At 42.3% G+C, this 22,056-nt stretch overlaps 1 protein-coding gene across 5 annotated transcripts in view; it reads right to left on the minus strand.

Annotated features, from left to right (window-relative positions):
* The window catches only part of POFUT3 (protein O-fucosyltransferase 3), a 114,451-nt gene that overhangs the window by 19,166 nt on the left and 73,229 nt on the right, over nucleotides 1-22,056 (minus strand). For all 5 annotated transcript variants that reach the window (XM_035270256.3, XM_008979299.5, XM_008979297.5 and 2 more), the window contains one exon: nucleotides 9,827-10,662. In XM_035270256.3, coding sequence (XP_035126147.3) covers nucleotides 9,827-10,662 — 836 coding nt within the window. The remainder of the gene's footprint in view (nucleotides 1-9,826; nucleotides 10,663-22,056) is intronic.

The following is a 22,056-nucleotide window of genomic DNA, read 5'->3' on the forward strand; positions in this document are numbered from 1 at the left end:
AAGGAGTTGTTCCCATCATAATCCCCACCACCACCATGTAATTCACCTTTTTTTTTTTTTTTGAGACAGAGTCTCACTCTGTTGCCAGGTGCCAAGCCGGAGTGCAGTGGCACGATCTCCGCCTCCTGCGTTCAAGCAATTCTGCCTCAGCCTCCTGAGTAGCTGGGACTACAGGTGCATGCCACCATGCCCAGCTAATTTTTTTGTACTTTTACTAGAGACTGGGTTTCACCATGTTGGCCAGGATGGTCTCGATCTCTTAACCTCGTGATCCGCCCGCCTCGGCTTCCCAAAGTGCTGGGGTAACAGGCATGAGCCACCGTGCCGGCCTAATTCACCTTTCTGACCCCTTACAAAAACCAGGTAGGTATTATGACTCGTCACTGGATTTCAGCTGGTCTGTGTTACCACAATACTGGTTCCACTGACCCATGAACAGGACTTTGTGGGAATGATGGAGGCTATGCAAGAACAGAAGAGCCTTGGCTCTCACTCAAAGGCAGAATTCATCATTGCCACTGCTGAAGACCTGATCTGCCAGCGACAGCGATGAATGCCGAAGCTTCTGTATGGCACCATTCCTTGAGGAGACCATCTAGTCTCTCAGTGACAGACAAAAATCCTTTACTCGAAAATGAATAGCAATTTGTCCTTGCTGAAACTGACACCTACCTTAGATACACTCACGGGGAACTTCCTTGTCGCCCATACCTCTGCCTACTCTGTCACTCAGGGATTACAGAATACCTTCTTTAGGCCAGGTGCGGTGGCTCACACCTGTAATTACAGCACTTTGGGAGGCCGAGGTGGGTGGATCACCTGAGGTCAGGAGTTCAAGACCAGCCCGGCCAATATGGTGAAACCCAGTCTCTACTAAAAATACAAAAAATTAGCCAGGTATGGTGGTACATGCCTATAATCCCAGCTACTCGAGAGGCTGAGGCAGGAGAATTGCTTGAACCTGGGAGGCAGAGGTTGCAGTGAGCCAAGATCATGCCACTGTGCCACTGCACTCCAGCTTATGTAACACAGTGAGACTCCATTTCAAAAAAAAAAAGAATACCTTCTTCAGTAACATGGTATCTTGTACAACCCAAACTCAGACTCAGGGACCCACTGCATGGTGAGGGAGGTACCAAAATGGATACATGACACGGTGACAACAATGTGACAGTGGGCACAGGAGTCACTGGTTTTACTAAGCACTCCATCACTCAGAAGAAGCCAGCCTCAAAGAACTATGGCTTGTAAAAGGCTCAGCTCAAGTACAATACTCTCTGGGTTTAACACCAGTAGTCCATACATGGGACTGTGCTCCAAATACCTAGCTACAGGAAACAAGCCATTGAAGTAGAACTGACTAATCTCACCCTCCTTCCCAGTGACCCACTTGCTTCTTTGTGCTTCTCATCCCTGCAACCCTAGGCCTTCCAGGTTCCTGGTTCCTGGGTGGTGGAGGAAGGGGCCATTCTTTTCCATGAGGGGCACAAGAAGGTTCCCACTGAATTTGAATCTACGTTATTGAAACTGCTAGCCGGTCACTTTGAGTTCATTGTGCAAGCAGGAAAATGAAGAAAATATTCCACCGGTCTTGGTAATGGACTCACGAGGAGCTGACATTGCCGCTACATGATGGAATCAAACAGGGTCTGTCCAGGACAGGGCACTGTCCATGACCCATGATGAACAGGAGAAAGTGTAACTGCCGTGATCACAGTCTCAGAGGGACAAGGCAACCACAGGCTCCTCAGGGAAGGGGATCTCAGTCACCACATCAGGCAAGCAGCCTGCAATACTCAAATCACTGGCCAAAAATGAAGAACTTTGGGAGGCTGAGGCAGGTAGATCACCTGAGGTCAGCTGTTCAAGTCCAGCCTGGCCAATATGGTCAAACCCCATCTCTACTAAAAATACAAAAAAAATTAGTTGGGCATAGTGGCAGATGCCTATAATCCCAGCTTCTCAGGAGGCTGAAGCAGGGGAATCGCTGGAACCCGGGAGGTGGAGGTTGCAGGGAACCAAGATTGCACCATTGCACTCCAAGCTGGGTGACACAGTGTGACTGTGTCTCCAATAAAAAGGAGTGAAGGAAATAAAGAATGGGTTGAGTGCACTTCATCAGTTACCGCCTTGGATCAGCTACAGCAGCAGGGTCTAGAGCTTTCTCCATTAACCGTCTTATTGAGGTTATTCAGAGATTTGGGCTGACCAACATTTCCAAGAGAATTCTGTAACTAACAGGTCTTGTACAAAAAAAAAAAAAATGATGGCATCCTCTTCTCATAATTCTTAAATACTATGGTATGAGCCTGGATATAATGGGAAAACATGGGAATCTGAGTGGTATAAAGAAAGACTGCATTGGAGACCTCCCATTTCACTTTTCAGACCTTCTCAACACAGATGGTATTTCATTCTAGCTCCTCGTGGACTCAGACTTCACACAGACACACCGTGACAGAATCGCATCACCTCTCGCCTGCACCAGTCCCTTTCATCTCCTGCCCCGGCGCTTCCATATTGAAGTTGCTTTGAGAACCCACAGGAAACTGACATGCACACATTACACTTCACAGAAGCGCAGGGAAGTTGACACTTCCTGGGACAAACCTATAACCAGTAGGAGACAGAAGCCCGTGGAAATTCTTCCCACTTTGTTCCTACAGAGAAAGAGACTTTTCCTTCCTGCTTTCCTCTGCCTGGCCCTCACTCTGGCTCGCTGGGATGAGGCTCCTCAATAAAATAGGAGTGCGTAAGCCTCCTGCTCTGGCTATGTTTTGGAAAGGAATCTAGGCTAATAATGAAAAACATGGGACACTACCTGCAACTTTCAACACTGAGTGCTGGCTGACTCTGTTTTCTCCTTCCTCTTGGCAAATAGGACACGGGCAATCAAGCCAGCACCTCCCCTGAAACTGACTAGAGAGCAAAAGGATAAATAGGTCAATACATTGAGAGGACACAATACGAAATGCTTACACACATAATAACATAGACTGAAAATATGTGAAGCAAATATTGACAGAACTGAAAGAAGAAACAGGCAAATATACAATTATAGGTGGAGAGTCAATATTCCTCTTAAAGGATAACAGAAGCAAACAGAAGATCACAGAGGACACAGAAAACTTCAGTACCACTATCAATCAATTTGATTAAACAGACACTATAGAACATTCTCCCCATCAACTACAGGATATATATTCTTTCTTTGTGCACATAAAACATTTACCAAGATAGACTATATTCTGGGCCATAAAACAAGTCTCAAATGTAAAATGACTCAAGTTATATAATGAATGTATGTTCAAATAACAATGGAATTATATTAAAAATCAACATCAGGGTCAGGTGCATGCATCTGTAGTCCCAACTACTTGAGAGGCTGAGGCAGGAGGATTATTTGAGGCCAGGAGTTTAAAGCTAGAGTGCACTATGATCATACCTGTGAATAGCTACTGCACTCCAGCCTGGGCAACAGTGAGACTCTGTCTCAAAAAAAAAAAAAAATTAAAAAAATTTTTAAATTAAAAATCAGTGTCAAAAAAGCACATGGAGAATCTCCAAAGATGTGAAATCTAAAAAAACACACTAATAAATAATTCATGGATCAAAGAAAAATAACAATAAAATTTTTAAAAGTACTTTTTAACTTAATTAAAGTTAATACAATCTACATTTTTGGAAGGTAGCTAAGGCAGTGACCAGAAGGAAATTTGTAACATTAAACATGTATATTAGAAGATTATAAAGGGAGGCCAGGCATGGTGGCCACTTGGGGAGGCTGAGGCAGGAGGATCCCTTGAGCCCAGCAGTTCAAGACCACCTGGACAACATAGCAAGACCCTCATCTCTTTAAAAAAAAATTTTTTTAATAAAAAAAGAAAAGCATAAAAATATAAAATCAATAACCCAAGTTTCTGCCTTAAGGAACTTAAAAAACGAGCTAATTAAGCCAAAAGTAAGAAAAAAATAGTAAACAGGAACAGAAATCATTAAAATATATAACAGAAAAATAAATCATTCTTTCCATGTGCACATAAAACATTTACCAAGATAGACCATATTTTGTGCCATAAAACAAGTTTTTTTGTTTTATGGAACAATATAATTCCATTGTGTTATGAGAACATACATTATATGACTTGAATCATTTTACATTTGAGACTTCTACTGAATAGGCAAAAATGAATAAATTTCTATTTAGATTGATCATGAAAGAAATACATAAAATAATATCAGAAACAAGAGAGGTGGCTGGCACAGTGGCTCACACCTGTCATCCCAACACTTTGGGAGGCCAAGGCAGGCGGATCACCTGAGGTCAGGTGTTCAAGGCCAGCCTGGTCAACATGGTGAAACTCCGTCTCCACTAGAAAATACAAAAAAATTAGCTGGGCATGGTGGCGCGTGCCTGTAGTCCCAGCTACTCAGGAGGCTGAGGCAGGAGAATTGCCTGAACCCAGGAGATCAAGGTTGTAGTGAGCCGAGATAGTGCCATTGCACTCCAGCCTGGGTAACAAAAGCGAAACTCCGTCTCAAAAAAAAAAACAAACAACAACAAAAGAGGTAACTTTCAGATACCATAGATATTTAAAGGATATAAATCATTCTGTTACAAAGACACATGGACACGTATGTTTATTGTGGTGCTGTTCACAATAGCAAAGACTTACAACCAACCCAAATGCCCATCAGTGATAGACTGGATAAAGAAAATGTAGCACATATACACCATGGAATACTATGCAGCTATGAAAAAGGATGAGTTCATGAGTTCAGGTCCTTTGCAGGGAAATGGATGAAGCTGGAAAACATCACTCTCAGCAAACTGACACAAGAACAGAAAACCAAACACCACATGTTCTCACTCATAAGTGGTTGTTGAACAATGAGAACACATGGACACAGGGAGGGGAACATCACACACTGGGGCCTGTCGTGGGGGAGAGGGATAAGGGAGGAATGGCAGAGGGTTGGGGTACAGAAGAGGGATAGCATTAGGAGAAATAATCTAATGTAGATGATGGGGTGATGGATGCAGCAAACCACCATGGCACTATGTAACAAACCTGCACATTCTGCACATGTACCCCAGAACTTAAAATATAATTTTTTAAAAAAAGGATAGAGGAATATTAGTAATAACTGTGTGCCAATCAGTTTAACCACTCAGTTTAAAATTCCCTGAAAGATACAATCTACCAAAGCTCACTCATGAAGAAATAGATAACAGGAATGGCCTTCATCTGTTTAAAAAAAAAAAAAAAAAATCAATGTATAGTTAAAACCTTCCCAGAAAGAAAAATTCAAGTACAGATGGCTTCAATGGCAAATTCAACAAAATATTTCAGAAGAAAACAGAACTGAAAAAAATAAAAATAAAAACAACATATTTAAGGAAGAAATAATACCAATTCTACACAAACTTTTCCAGAAAACACAGGAAGAGAGAACATTTCCCAACTTATGCTGAGGCCAGCATGAACATATACAAAAACTAGACAAAGACATTATGAGTAGAACAGCACAGGCCAGTATACCTCATGAACGCAGACACAAAATTTTTAACAAAAATGTTAGCAATTCAAAGGTAACAACAAGTGAGGTATATATCATATGACCAAGTGAGGTATTATTGTTTCTCCCCTATTATAGCATCTGAGGATAGGATCAATGATCAATGAATTCTCTTTGACTAAAATTAACTTACGGGATAGCATCTTCAACACTGAAAGACTTTCCCCTACATAACCGAAGCACATAAGATAGAGAAAAGGCCTCCTCTGACTCACTAGGAGAAGCAGATAGACTCATGGTGGCCCCAAATGCCCACCTCCCAGTAGTGATGCCCTTGTGTAACCCCTCTACTGTGTCTTAGTCTGTTTGAACTGATCTAACAGAGTACCATAGACTGGATGACTTAAACAACAAACATTCATCCTTCACAGTTCTGGAGGCTGGGGAGACCCAAATCCAGGCATCAGTCAACTGGGTGTCTAGTGAGAGCCTACTTACTGGTTCCCAGGCGGCCATCTCCTTCCTGTGTCTTCATGCGGTAGAAAGAAACAAGAGAGCTCTCTGGGGTCTCTTTTATAAGAGCACTAATCCCATTTTTGAGAGCTCCACTCTCATGACCTTTACCTCCCACAGGCCCCACCTCCCAATTACCTCATCTTGGGGTTAGGATTTCCACACACAAAATTTGTGGGGATGCAAACATTCAGTCTGTTTCACCCTGAGTGTAGATGTTACTTCCCACTTGCTTCTAACAGAGTTCAGCAAAGGTCACAGTGTGTGTGTGATTACATATATGTGTGTATGGGGCAGAGGTCCTGCTGAGTCTCTGGCATCGTTGCTGGCTGTAAGGAAGTGAACAGCCAACTTGGAGAAGCCCACATGGCAAGGAACTGTGGGTGTCTTCTTGGAGTGGAGGGCAGCCTCCAGCCTCCTGCATGTGAGAAACTGAAGCCCTCAGTCCTACAACCTCAAGAAATCAAACTGCCAAAAAGTGGATGCATTTACAAGCAAACCTTTCCCCCACTGGGCCGCCAAATGAGAATCCAGCCCAGATGAAACCTTGACTATAGAGGACTCAGCTAAGCCATGACCAGAGTTCTGACCAAAAGAAACTATGAGATGATAAATTATGTTGTTCTTCATCCTGTTGTTATAAAATCTGGACATGGCAATGTTGTTACCAATAGATAGCAATAGATCAGTCATACTAAGTCTGTGTATTTATGAGAGGGAGAGGAGGAGAAGCAAAGAAATAGGAAATGCATTTGACATTCTAACAGCATTTTCTACATCTAAACACAACAGTTTACTATCAGTTGCAAGATTAAAATAAACAGAGGTAGAGGGAATTAAATTATTTCTTTTAGCTTTTCATTGGCTGAAAGAGGAAAGGAAAATGAAACATATTTAAGTAGCTTACTTTACATTGTGCCATATAGAACAAATCTCACAAAATAAGTGCAAATGAAAACTGGAGGCCAGGTGCGGTGGCTCATGCCTATAATCCCAGAACTGTGGGAGGCTGAGGCAGGCGGATCACTTGAGGTGAGGAGTTTGAGACCAGTGTGGACAACATGGCAGAAACCCTGTCTCTACTAAAAATACAAAAACGAGCCAGGTGTGATGGCACGCACCTGTAATCCCAGCTGCTCGGGAGGCTGAGGCACAAGAATCACTTGAGCCTGGGAGGCAAAGGTTGCAGTGAGCCAGGACTGTGCCACTGGACTCTAGCCTGGGCAACAGAGCAAGGCTCTGTCTCAAAAAAAAAAAAAAAAAAGTAAAGAAAAATGGTCTAATAACTTTTCATTTACTTTCATAGAATGTTTTATTCTGCTTTTCAATAATGAGCACATTAGCATTGTGGAATTGGAACTACTTCATTAAAATGCAAGCAAAGCTTCCTAATCATCGTCACTGACCACCTCTCAGGGAGGAATCAGAGCACGCTGGAGAAACGCCTACTCTCATTTTCCTCAATGAGTCCAAAGAGAAGGACATTCAATCATACCACCTCTGGGCATTCTGCAATGCCACATTCAGTCAGCGGTTTCTGTTACAACTGCAGGAATGAGCTCCTACATCTTTTTTAAAGCTATTTACCAATGCCAGCATATCCTCTCTTCCAGTTCCCAATAATTAACAAAATAGGGTTTCTGTGAGGTACAGAAGCAGTTAGGGTCTACGTATTTCCATTTTTTGTGAATATAATCTTGAAGCCTTGAAATGATCTTGAAACCTAGCCCAGGGAAATCATCACCCTCAGAAATTCTGTTTTCAACCTTGATATATTTTGCAAATAAATAATTGGGATAACATGGGCCATTAATGTGATCTCTACTCTCTCATGTTTTCACAGGGGTGGGTGTATGAATGGGTAGGGGTGTGTGTGTGTGTGTGTGTGTGTGTGTATTCAATTTTTTGCTTATGGCCCTATAAATTAGATCACACAGGAAGCCATCTGAAATCAGGATGCAGTCTCTGAAAAGAATGATGTTTAGTGTTTGTGTTGTGGACCAAGAAAGTCAGCATAAAATGAATGATTTTATGCGTTGAATGGTTATGCAAAACGAGAAAGAAGAAGTAAAATTTTCATAATTCTTAAAATCTTAAAAAAAAATATGTCAAATATTTTGAATTTGTCTATCACATACATAGTTAGTATATGAAAGCCCCTTATGGTATACATACAATACCTCAGAATAATTTCACACGCTGTTTACATTTATGTTTCACCTAAAATTAATATAACCAAAATAAACATTTAAATATTTAAGAAAAGTTGTTGGCCTTCAGAAAACGCAGATAAGCCCAGGCGTGGTGGCTCACACCTGTAATCCCAGCACTTTGGGAGGCTGAAGTGGGCAGATCATTTGAGGTCAGGAGTTTGAGAACAGCCTGGCCAACATGGTGAAACCCTGTCTCTACTAAAAATACAAAAATTTGCCAGGCGCAGTGGCTTACACCTGCAGTCCCAGCTACTCGGGAGGTGAGGCACGAGAATTGCTTGAACCTGGCGGGTGGAGGCTGCAGTGAGCTGAGGTCGTGCCACTGTACTCCAGCCTTGGCAACAGAGTAAGACTCAGTCTCAAAAAAAAAAAAGGAAAGAAAATTTACATAAAATCTTACACATCTATGAGAGTCTAGCACAGGGATAATGGGTGATAGGGAAGTGCTATGTGTGGGCCACCTCACTCTATAAAAATTTCAGGAGAAATTGAAAGTAATGTTTCTTTTTCTTTCAACAAATTTCCTTTAAACAAATTCAGTTACATATAAAGTAGGTTCATTCCCATTATAAATAAAGTAAGTAAACAAACACTAAGCACAATCTAGAAATTTGAAGACATTACTAACAAGTTTACAACAATTTAAGAAAGTATTTATAAGGATTATCCCCATCATTATTTGAGTAGTTTCTCTCTATATTAATAAGCATGTGTGTACCGGAAAGAGAAAGAGTAAATATTAGAGCAGCAAGTGAAATGAAAATGAGCTTGAAAGCAGAGACTGCGGAGTGTCAGTGTGTGAGGTCCTGCAGAAATTACCATATTTCTTTGCCACAAAGGATTGACCATGTGGATGATAGGACACTTTAAAGGATTGACCGTGTGAATGATAAGACACTTTAAAGGATTGACCGTGTGAATGATAAGTAGAACTATTTTTATCTTTCTTTCTTTTCCGAGACATAGTCTCGTTCTGTCGCCCTAGCTGGAGTATGCCAAGGCTGGCGTGCAATGGCACGCGGCTCACTGCATCCTGGGTTCCACCGACTCTGCCACTTCAGCCTCTCAAGTAGCTGAGATTACAGGTACGTGCCACCATGCCCAGCTAAGTTTTGTATTTTTAGTAAAGATGGGGTTTCACCATGTTGCTCAGGCTGGACTCAAACTCCTGGGCTCAAGTGATCCACACGCCTCAACCCCCCAAAGTGCTGGGATCACCGGAGTGAGCCTCCACGCCTGGCAAGAAGTCTTAATTTTTTATGTTTGGGACTTCCTCCCCTTTTCTGCAGCTTTCTGTGTCACTGCCCACCACCTGCAGCACAGGGTCCTCCAGAAGAAACAATAAAGGAGAATGAAGGCCTTCAGGAACGAAGGCCTGTCCAGGGCTTGTAAACTTCACAACAGTCCCAGAAGGTAGTAATGGAATATTCAACCTTCCTACAGAGCCCAGCCTCTCTGATAGGAATGAAGAACACTGACAAGGTAGCAACAAGAGAAAGAAACACAACAGCCATGCAGGAGAACAGGGAACATCAAGACAGCCAGTCTGGTGGCTCTATGCCCACCTTTGATTTGCTTACCTTTTCCTGAAGCCTGATATTATCCCACACGTTGGTGCACACCATACACTCAAATGCATCGATGTAATTGTCCTGGTTGACATCTTGCACTCCCCATTTCCGTTCCCTGAGAGCTGTCAGAAGTCGCTGGTTAGAGATCTCACCCTTCAGCTTCCATTCTACATAGGCCTCATACAATCTGTCATCAGAATCCAGTTGTCTGATGTAACTTGCCAGTTCCCTGGGGTGAGAAAATTCTGATACAAGAATAGCACTTTTGTTACTCGGAAGCCAGTCTGCGATGCTGGGGGATCCGTAATATACAGGGACTACCCCCAGTTTCAGTGGCCTCCAGAACTTCTCAGTGATGTAGTCATCACAAACTGCATTCTCAAAAGCCAGGATAAACTTATACTGTGCAATGATCCTATGAAAGCCATCGGCATCCATAGAGGCTGGATTTTTCAGCTGCTGAGGGAGATCTTTGTTTCGTAAACATTCACCATAGGAATCGACCTCGATGTAAGTCATCAGCTCGTGAACATAGCTGTCCCTGTCTGACGGTGGGTCACAGTCTGACTGCACATACACCAGCGGAGCAAGGCTTTTTCTAAGCTTGTTTTTGGACTGCAAAGGAACCAGGTATCGGAGTGACTTCAGGACTTCAATGCCCTCCAAGTATTGGGTAGTTAGTGGCAAGTGGGAATGCCTGCTGAACGTGGCAGTGTAGTTAAACAAGGTGATGACCGGTTTATGAAAAAGCTTGTAATTGTTTTTCGGAGACTCTTCGTGAAAAAGAGCCCAGTCATGATGGGCTTTACGAGGCAGAGGTAAGCTATCTATGCTAAAGTCAGTACCTAGGAGAAGAAAATAAGATATTCATTAGTATTTCCAAAAGATTATTGGCGCCTGCGTTTGGGTCTACCTGATAAGATTAGGATATAGAGGAGTCTGAGGCTATGAAGAAAAAGCATGTGGCCAGGTGCAGTGTCTCATGCCTATAATCCCAGAACTTTGGGAGGCCAAGGCAGATGAATCACTTGAGGTCAGGAGTTCGAGACTAGCCTGGCCAATATGATGAAACCTTGTCTCTACTAAAAATACAACAATTAGCTAGGTGTGGTGGTACATGCCTGTAATCCGAGCTACTTGGGAGGCTGAGGCATGAGAACCACTAGAACCTGGAAGGCAAAGATTGAATCACTGCACTCCAGTCTGGGCAACAGAGCAAGAATCTCTCTCTCAATCTCTGTGAATGCATATATGTGTGCATATATACATATACATATATACACACACACATACATATATATACACATATACACACACACAAATATATATATGTGGAGACCCCAATCAGGAAGAACTTATTTCAATAACTGAGAAAGAAGAACTAAGACAATAACACAACAGGTAATATACAATTTCTTAAGTATTCCTGACATGGATGATGTTGCAGACACTTGAGTTTATATATAGAAAGAGAGCATGTTACAGTGTCACTGCAAAGCGCCTGGCAGTCAGTCACAAGGCTTTCACCCCAGAAACTACTCAGGGAGGGGATCACCAAAGAGGGGGACTATCATTTCTCATATTATGAAAAAGGAAATGGGAGTCATGTCTGGCCAGGTTCTAAAGGAGAATTTATTCCACTGCCTCCTGCAATCGGCTTTTCTTCTCTACAAGAAGACAGAAGAAATAAAGAGATAAAGATAGTCCTTTAAAAAGAAAAGAGGAGGAGAAAGAAAGCCAAAAAAGGAAAGCAACCAGGTTGGCAGGTTGATTAATTGCAAAAAAAAAAAAAAAAGTGAAATCATGCAAAAGTAGCCAGAAGAAATATACAGGATAGATTTTTTAAATCAAAAATGATCGATTTCAGCAAAGTGCAGTTAATCAATCTTAGTCAAAATGGTAGACAAGAGGCTTTTAAAGACGAAAGAGCTGATAATAGCACTATGTTACAGACCACTGCAGGACGGACAGGAATTAACAAGCACATCGAGAAATAAAGAAGGCCTAACAGGATTACAATTATGAGTGACCCTAGCTTCCACAGGATTAATTGAAAAACCTCTGAAACATGATGATGTGCAGACAGACGTGATGGATGTGGTAAGCGATTGTTTCCTGACTGTGTGGGTGGAGATCCAATGAGGGAGAACTTATTTCAATAACTGAGAAAGAAGACCTAAGACAATAACACAATAGGCAATAGACAATTTCTGAAGTATTCCTGACATGGATGATTTTGTAGACCCTTGAGTTTTTAAAAAATAAATGTAAGGAAATAAGGGGAAATCCATCTTCCAATACCCACCAGAAAAGAAAATACCAAATATATACTTACGCCAAAACAAGACTTTATCAACGTTTTCTGGCAGAGCTCATAAAAATTAATTATTTAATGCTAGTGTGCACTCCCACAAATAAACTCTTTGGTGCCAACATACATCAATGAGAAATCAATTAATTAATCAAGAAAGCCTTTTAAACAAAGATCAGATAAGAGTATGTCAGAGGACATATACTAAGCACAGAGATATTGCTGAAGAAATTGCCTCTGTTTTGATAATAGACTTTGATTCTCAATCATCGGCAATGAATTACTAACATGTAAAAATGGGCTTATCCTTGTTTATTGGCATTTGCTATATTGACCTTAGGCTTCAAAAAGAATACTCATCCATACACCTGAAACCTAATGGCATATAGAGTTGGATGGCTGGCAGAGGTTAGTAATCATTAAGATAGAGAAACATGAGGATATGAAAGAGAATGTAAGAAGAAAGGCAACTGACTGCATCGAAGTACAATAGTTGCTGCTCAAAAAGGGTCGAAGCTGGTCCAGTGGCCAATGATAGAAACCAGAACCTAGAAAACTGAGGAGAAGCAGAAAGTTGCCACCTATGGCATAATAGACAATTAAGGCCATTTACCTGGGAGGGAAAGTACTAGAGTCCAATCCACAGGAAGCAGAAGGACCCAAGGTATGAGATTAGAGATAAAAGAGGATATGATTAAAACAAAAGTGAGTCCAGAATTAACTGGACGGATCAGGCACAGGGGTTTTGAGTGAGTGACTCAAACACAAGTCACTGTCTGCTGCTGCCTGCTAGGAGGCACATGGAAGATTCTTAACCTGGCTCAGCAGGTGTGCACTTCAGCGAAGAGCCTGGATGCAGAGCTGGGAAGCAGAAAGACACAAAGCCTGCCTCAGAGGCTTCAGAGAATGGACAGGGCTCAAGTCCCACCTCTGCTGGTCTACATCAGGAAAGAGGAGGAGGAGCTAAAGGCTCCTCCTTTTTGTGGCCACTATGTAGGTCCATTAAGGCTGTGCTAGTAATAGGAACAGGACCTATCCAAACCTGCACTAGGTATAATAAGGCCATCACTCATGACAGTTAGGAGACGCAGGCTTTCAGGCTCACTTATAGCTGTGCTGCCATGAGAATCTCCATGTGGGAAGGAAGGGTAAAGGAGGCTGAGACCCCTCATGCGTACAATCTATAGCGGCCAAAAATGCCTGCAGAATCTATTCATATGCATGCACGAAGAAGCAACATACCATTTTAAAAATGAAAATGAGACAGTCTTGTGCATTCATCTGAATGATGTTTAGTCTGCAGGGTGCAGCTGCCTTTAACAGTGGGAGATGCTTCTTAAAAGAGAGGAAAGTTAAAGGGACCTAGCATTCCAAAAATATTTTCCATGTTTGCTATCTATATATAAAAGCATTTCGTGGTAACTTCCCTGAGATATATCCACACAAAACATAACCACACATGCATGTGCAGGTGCACGATCATGCTAACATAGGTTTTCTGTTAGATTGTTAGAGTCTTTCAAATTAAACTTCTCTGGAGAAGATTAAAAATATGTCATTTGGGCCAGGCACAATGGCTCACACCTATAATCCCAGCACTTTGAGAGTCCGAGGCAGGTGGATTACTTGAGGTCAGGGGTTTGAGATCAGCTTGGCCAACATGGTGAAACCTCGTCTCACTAAAAATACAAAAATTAGCCACACATGGCGGTACATGGCTGTAATCCCAGCTACTCGGGAGGCTGAGGCAGAAGAATCGCATGAACCTGGGAGGCAGAGGTTGCAGTTAGCCAAGATCGCGCTACTGAATTCCAGCCTGAGTGACAGAGCAAGACTCTGTCTCAAAAAACAAACAAACGAAAACACCAAAAATATGTCATTCTCTCCCAAGCCTAGAGCTTCGGATGGTAAATGCTGAAGAATACTGAAATTAGAACCATGACCTATCTGGCCAGGCATGATGGCTCCCAGCACTTTGGGGGACCAAGGTGGTGGATCACTTGAGGTCAGGACTTTGAGACCAGCCTGGCCAACATGATGAAACACTGTCTCTACTAAAAATATGAAAATTAGCTGGGCGTGGCAGCACACACCTATAATCCTAGCTACTCAGGAGGCTAAGGCAAGAGAATCACCTGAACTTGGGAGGCAGAGGTTGCAGTGAGCTGAGATTACACCACTGCACTCCAGCCTGGGCGACAGAGTGAGACTCTTCCTCAAAAACAAAACAAAAAAAGAACCATGACCAAGGTAAACTACTTCAGTGGGGATATGCCGGCCTAGAACATAAATGTCAATACTAAGCGATTTCTAAAAGGTATTGGATGTGGCTCAGAAACAAACTGAGTTATTCACCTCTCCCGGACTCCAGCACAATGCCTACTATAACAGGAGTTGGAACTGGAGTCTATGGAGAAATGGAAATCAATTCACATATGGTAAATCCATTAAAATGTGACTAACTTACATGCAACTGGCTCACTAGTTTTCTGGTCATGTTCACTGCTTTTACATTTAACAACTTCAGATTCAAACTTTCATTCCTCTGGGTTATGTCGTGTTTACTGAATTCTGACAAATGTATTCGTTCCTTTAAACAACAGCTAAATAGATCTTTAGCACTAATGTGCACTGTGAAGGGAATTGCAACTTGAAATACAAATGGAATAAAATGAATGCTGGCACAGGGTGCCAGATTGCCAACGAGGGAGACTGGATCTGAAATAGCAGAGAAGCCTGAGAGCGACATACTTTCTGGGACGTGTTTATGTGCCCCTCTCCTTCTGCAGGGGCATGTCCCCTTCTATCATTACTCCCACACAAACTGGTGAAAACAGAAGGCAATGTATATTATTAACCTCACTTTACTAACGAAGAGTAAATCACTCATATAGAGCTGAAAACCCCAGGTGGGGACAAGAACGTCAGACCAGCAAATCAGAAAAGACCGGAGGGATGATTGGCCCTGCTGCAATGTTGATTCCCTGGAACGAGTAACTGACTCTTGGTACTTGCAAGTACCCCCACAGAAATGTTAGCCAGCTTTAGCACGCTAATGATGCGGAAAGCCCAGCCTGCCTTGATTTGGAAACTAGAAGTGTTCCTGCAGAACGCTCTCCAAAGGCAATCTGCTTTTAAAAATAATCTCTACCATAAAATTGTGTGTCCTTTTGGGAGGCTGAGGCAGGAGGATTGCTTGAGCCCAGGAGTTCAAGGCCAACCTGGGCAACACAGTGAGACCCTGTCCACAAATTTTTTCTTTTTAAACTAGCTGGATGTGATGTGCATGCCTAGAGTTCCAGATCCTCAGGAGGCTGAGGTAGGAGGATCATTTGATCCACTGCACTCCAGCCTGGGTGACAGAACGTGATCTTGTCTCAAAAAAATACAAATAAAAAAAATTACCATTATTTTCTGCCAAAGGTGGTGATTCTTCTTGAGACCTGGAATGGTGTAAAAAGGAAGAAAGAGAGGATTCTCCCTTGCTTGCTGGCCAATCTTCACATAATCCCTCAAACCTTCCTGTCCATCCACTCAGGACCCCCACAAGTGAAACTCATTTCCTCTTCTTTGGAGTGAGGGTGGAAGTTCACTCATGTCCTGACTACCCACAATGTCCAGACCAATTCCAGATCACGTGAGGACCTGCCCCTCAGCAACACTGCCCCTTCATCTTTCACATGCTGAACCAACAACACTGCATGCCAGCAGACAGAATTGTTTTTTACATTCATATTTTCCCTGGAATGATTTCAAAATACCAATGCCAAATTCCTATAAGAAATAAAACATGATATACATGAAAGGTTTTGCTCTTAAAAAAAAAAAATCTCCACCAAAATATGTCCGTGTACCAATGCTTCAAATAAACTCATCGCTAAAGCAAAGAACTTAAAGCAGAGACCTCCTTTCTAGTGGAGAAAAATTTCTTCCAGATACACCAATGTCCCCCAACACACCTGCCTTTGGGATTTAAAATACCAGCCTTATTAGTACAACAGTCTTTTGCCCAAGATTATAGTACTCTCAGCCAAACCTGGGTTCATAAAGAGCACTCTGTGCTCCTTTTAAGAGGATGCTACATGAGTCACTGACTTGTCAGTTTCTCAGCTCCATGTCCAGCCTTCTGTGCTTTGTTCCTTATTGGATGGAGCTGAATGAAACCCTGTAAACTTCACTCCTCGGGCTCCCTGGACAACTGGCTTGCAATTAGCTGCTACAACTGGGAGCACTATAAGAAAATTGAAGGTGAAAATAATACAGATAGGAGCTAAGGAAATATTGGGTAGAAGAGGGCAGAGTCCCTGGCGAGGGTTCTACCCTCAAGCCTGGACCCTTGGCTCTAAATGAGAAATTTATATCCCTGCTTTCCCACCAGAATATTGCCTTTCAGCCCACCCCACCCGCTATCCTATTCCTATAAAAACCTCAAGCTCCACTGGCAGAGGAGCAGAGTAGCGTGGCAGAAAAAAAACAGAAGAGGAGCATTTGAACATCAAGAGGAGAAGAGGCAGCTGGACATCAGAGACTACAGTCAGAGAGGAGTTTGGCCAGGGATGGTCAGAAAGGAGTTTGGCCCAGGACAGTCGTAGAGGAGTTCGACTGTCCCCAGCCAAACTCCAGGGGAAGATTATCTTCTCGCTCCATCCCCTTTCCAGCTCCCCATCCCACCAAGAGCCACTTCCATGGCTCAATAAAATCTCTGCATTCACCATCCTTCAAGTCCATGTGACCTCATTCCGCTTAGACAAGGACCTAGGTGTAGGTGCAAGAGGCGGTCACACTGAGCTGCTGAACATTTACCTGTCCATGGAGAACAAATGCTAAAAGAGCCCTTATTGTCCCTTATTGTAACATATGCCCTTTGGGGCTCCAGAGGTCACAGGCAACCCCTAGACACTGCCATGGGCTGGTACAGGGATTGTTCCTGCAGGCGCCCAAAACCACTTGCCCCGGCTCCTGCACCTGTTCACCTGCATGCTCCCCCTCCTGCAAGGAGTTTGAGCATGGTGGCCAAGTTAACAAGCCACCCCTGTGATAAGATCAGCTGTGGCATCAAGGAGTAGTGCCAGTGGTGACATGAGCTGGGCAGAAAGTGATGACAGTGATAGTAGCAGTGACAATAACCTGGGAGTGCTGGCTAGAGAGTCCTCTGGTTAACTCAACTGCAACAGTGGAGCCTCAGAGACCCACTGGCCCACACTCTGAGCAATGCTACCTCTCCTGTGCTTCTACAGCCCAAGCATAGCAGGATTTCCTGCAGTTCCTCATTCTATGTAAACTTCTCCTCCTGTATTTTGCTCCACCAGCCCTTCAGCCCCTTTGTAACCAATTCTTATAATACATTCCCACTATATGAAATACCTAGAATAATTTTTTTTCCTATCAGAATAGGATTAATACAGAGATCCATTTCAAAAGCTTGGAACTTCCATCTGATCACAACTGATTATCCTAAGTTCTGCTGCAAGTTTTCTCTTGCCATCTTGCTCCTTGATTTTTTCTAAAAATACTATGTTTCTTGGTTCTATCCCCTTGTTACCACCATCCTAGGCTTCTATTTTCCCTTCTCTTCATCCATCTGGTGATAATGCAAAAGAAAAACGCAAACCTTTTGTTTAAGAAGGAAAGATACAAAATCAGAAGACGAGACTCCTTTTAAGAAAGAAACCATCAAAATACCTGAAACCAAAAACACATTCCCCATTCAGGTACTGTGCTGTAAATTCCTTCTCTGAGCTAAGAATTAAAATATACGGAATACTGAGACCCAGGTAACTCCAAGGAATAATCAGGTGGGGGTGAAGGTCCCTAGTAACACTGACTACATTCTAATTTTATCTCAGATTACAAATCCTCTCCACTGGGTTTCTTGACAATTAAACAGAGATAAAGACTTTCTTTTTGTTAGAAGATTTTGCTACAGAGCCTTTCATCCAACTGAAGTGAAAACCATGGCCACAGGCTGTTAAAGCTCATGAAACAATTGGCGAAATATGACTATTGTAATGAGTAGTGATAGTTCATAAATTCCAACCATTGCTAATCACCTCAGCTGTTACTAAACATGCAGTGACCTCACTGAGTTTTTCTCATTTCCTGCTTTGGATTAAATCGTTTGTTTCACAAAGCTCAAACATCTAGTGTTTGAGATAACTATGAATAGTGCTACCTCCCTGTTAGAACTTCCTAGAATAAGCTTAAAGCCAATTAAAGTAATTCTGACAACTTCAATACTCCAGAACAAAACAAAATTCAGTTTCTTTCAATGATTAGAAAAAGTGAGAAGTAGGTGTTGGGAAGAGGAGAGGCTGTGGGAAGACCAAGCTGAAAACAGAGGAGGAGTAAGTTTAAGAAATGGGCTGAGATGTGGGAGTCCCAGAATGTTCTGCAGAACTGACATGAAACTTTCATGATGAGGATACATAACTCTCTAAAGGGTGTATGACCACCTCTTATTCTTGGTTATTAAAGGCTACATTCAGATGTATCAGACTCTGGTTAGTTGGTTAGTTACTAAAATTGGATTGATTGACTGACTGACTGAGACGGGGTCCTCACTATGTTCCCCAGGCTTCTCTCAACCTCCTGAGCTCAAGTGATGCCTCCGCCTCGACCTCCTAAAGTACTTTCTATTGCAGTCAACGTATCTGCAGACAGAAGACAATATTACTAACTCAGAGAAGCATAGACATTTCCAGAAAGCAAGGTTTTACTGAGTCCTATTATTTGAAAAGCATTAAGCTGAGAACTCTGGGACTTCAAAGATGAACAAAATAAGCCCCAAGGGATATTAGGATTATGAGTGCAAATGTTAAACCATTAGCCAGTATTCAGTCTAGACTAACGAAAATGCAATGACCATGGCGGGAGAAAGGAGTAGTTATTTCTGACTGATCAAGGTTTGGGGCTGAATTACTAATAGGTACATAGAAAACCCAGCAATTATGAAAATTGAGAGCCAATTATACAATTATTAACTCAGGGCAAACAAGAAAAGTAATCCGTGGGCTCTCTGGTTCACCTATGAATATTATTTGCATAGTCATAATAATGTGAGGAGGGAATGTTGATCCATCCAACATGATAATATAACTATACGTGGACGGGGGATATAGGAAGGATGAGTGTGCATGTGTTGAACAGGAGAGGGTAAAGAGTGACTCTTCATCTTCCAACATAGGGAGTCAATGATAATGCTTAATAGTGAAAAATCATGAAATACTAATATCAGCGTGTTATTTAGAGATCTGATGATAAAAACCAAGAGTCAAAAAAATTATTGAAAGTACTCTTTTTTTAAACAGAGTCCCCAGGCTGGAATGCAGCTGTGCAATCTCAGCTTACTGCAACCTCCCTACTGGGTTCAAGCAATCCTCCCACCTCCGCCTCCCCAGTAGCTGGGACTACAGGAGCACGCCACCACTCCTGGCTAATTTTTTTACGTTTTGGAGAGATGGGGTTTCACCTTGTTCATCAGGCTGGCCTTGAACTCCTGACCTCAGATGATCTGCCTGCCTCAGCCACCCAAAGTGTGGGATTACAGGCATGAGCCACTGCACCCACTCAGTAGTAATCTGAGAAGATACCCATTTGCTATTGAAACGTGGAACCCATATAGCTTTGATAAAAATAAAAGTAAAGTGAACAAAAGTCTATATGGGAAAAGTAAGTCTTCTTCCCCACGCCCCAGCCATCTAGGTCCCTTCCCTTTGTTAAAGTTCCCTTTGTTAAGATCATTAAAAAAATAAAAGGTGGGGGGTGGCCAGGTATGGCGGCTCACACCTATAATCCCAGCAGTTTGGGAGGCCAAGGTAGATGGATCACCTGAGGCAAGCAGTTTGAGACCAGCCTGGCCAAGATGGTGAAACCCCATCTCTACTAAAAATAGAAAACATTCACCAGGCGTGGTGGTGCACACCTAGAGTCCCAGCTACTCGGGAAGCTGAGGTGCAAGAATCACTTGAACCCAGGAGGGGGAGGTTGCAGTGAGGCAAGATCACTCCATTGTACTCCAGCCTGGATGACAAAGTGAGAGTCTGTCTTCAAAAACTAAATAAATGAATAAATTAAATTAAAGTAAATGTAGTGATGGATGGATGGAGAGATGGATGAAGGAAGAAATGAGGAATAAAGAAAGAAAGGAAGGGAGGGAGGGGAAGTATATCCAATTAAACTATGATATAATGCTTTCTTTTACCTAGAATTTGTATTTATAGTTATGGAAAGATCTTTTAAATTTACTTATAGATTTTTATTATTTATCACTCGTGAATATTTAGAATAGGTGTAAGTTAAATTGGCTGAAGTATCAAAACTTCTTCAGAGCATAACTCTTTTGAATCACTTTTTTGATGTTTGATGTCTGTATTTTTCTATACAATATTTTGCTCTGTAACATTAAGATCGTTAGCAATATAGCACTGGTTAGGAGCACGCTGCTCTCATCTCTGAGATTTGCCTCCAAGCCACTGACACCCATCTTCAAGTTTTAATGTTGATGCTTTCTTAATATTACTAAAAGTTGTCAAAGCAAGTTTTCAAACACCAACTAGACTCATATTCTTTCTGGGGGATTTTTGTTTTTGTTTTTGTTTTGAGATGGAGTCTAGGTCTATTGCCCAGGCTGGAGTACAGTGGTGTGATCTCAGCTCACTGCAACCTCCGCCTCCCAAGTTCAAGTGATTCTCCTGCCTCAGTCCCTCGAGTAGCTGATATTACATATGCCCACCATCATGCCTGGCTAATTTTTGTATTTTTAGTATAGACAGGGTTTCACTATGTTGGCCAGGCTGGTCTCGAACTCCTGACCTCAGGTAATACACCCGCCTCAGATTCCCAAAGTGCTGGGATTACAGGCATAAGCCACTGCAACTGGCCTAGACTCATATTCTTTTGTCGAATGGTCATTAAATGGTGTGTTGATGGAAGCATCAAAGGGCTGAAGTTGCCCCGTCATTCCAGATGGAAGTGCAACCCAGTTCATGTCCACTCAGGCATTCATACTTTATCACTGCTGCTGCCCAGATGACAAAGATGGGCGGGAGGCTATCAGTTGCAAAATACATGTAGATTTCAGAGACGTTCAAATTTAAAAAGGAAAATAAATATTTTTATAATTAAGGAAAATCTTTTCACATACATGAAAACATACATACTGTTAGAAACCTGGTATTATCTGTGTAACTACCATGGAAATACTTCTATATTGATGCATAAAAAGCTACCCTATTTTGGGGAATGATCACATGGTATTATTCCATTGTGTATATCCAGTCAGTCCAATATTCTCCCAACTATTCCACTTTGTGGTGCAAAATGCAAATTCTGAAAAGTGGGTTAAGGCGAGGCACGGTGGCTCACCTGTAATCCCTGAACTTTGGGAGGCAGAGGCGGGTGAATCACTTAAGGTCAGGAGTTCAAGACCAGCCTGGCCAACATGCCGAAACCCTGTCTCTACTAAATATACAAAAATCAGCCAGGTGTGGTGGCACTTGTCTGTTATCCCAGCTACTCAGAGGCCGAGACACAAGAATTGCTTGAACCCAAGAGGCAGAGGCTGCAATGAGCCGAGATTGCACCACTGCACTCCAGCCAGGACAACAGATAGAGACCCTGTCTCAAAAAGAAAAGAAAAGTGGGTTAAGAAGCAGTTATTTTTCTTAGTTAGGTGCATTATATCCAAAGCACTCAATAATTGCTGATATCATCAATAGCAACTAGAATTTCAGTCCATGTGTCTGCCTGAGACCCTTGGCTGGAGGGACATTTTACAGAAGTCAATACTGAACGCAGCAATCAGTCTCCAAATTAATTAAGTCAAAGGTTTATCCTCTGAAATGAATGATCAAGATACCAACTGAGTGCTTTTTTTGAAAGCAAGTCTATCTACCAGGTAGACATGGAAACTGCCAATCATTTTATTCCA

The sequence above is a fragment of the Callithrix jacchus genome, chromosome 13, assembly GCF_049354715.1.
Source record: "Callithrix jacchus isolate 240 chromosome 13, calJac240_pri, whole genome shotgun sequence".
Lineage (NCBI taxonomy): Eukaryota > Metazoa > Chordata > Mammalia > Primates > Cebidae > Callithrix > Callithrix jacchus.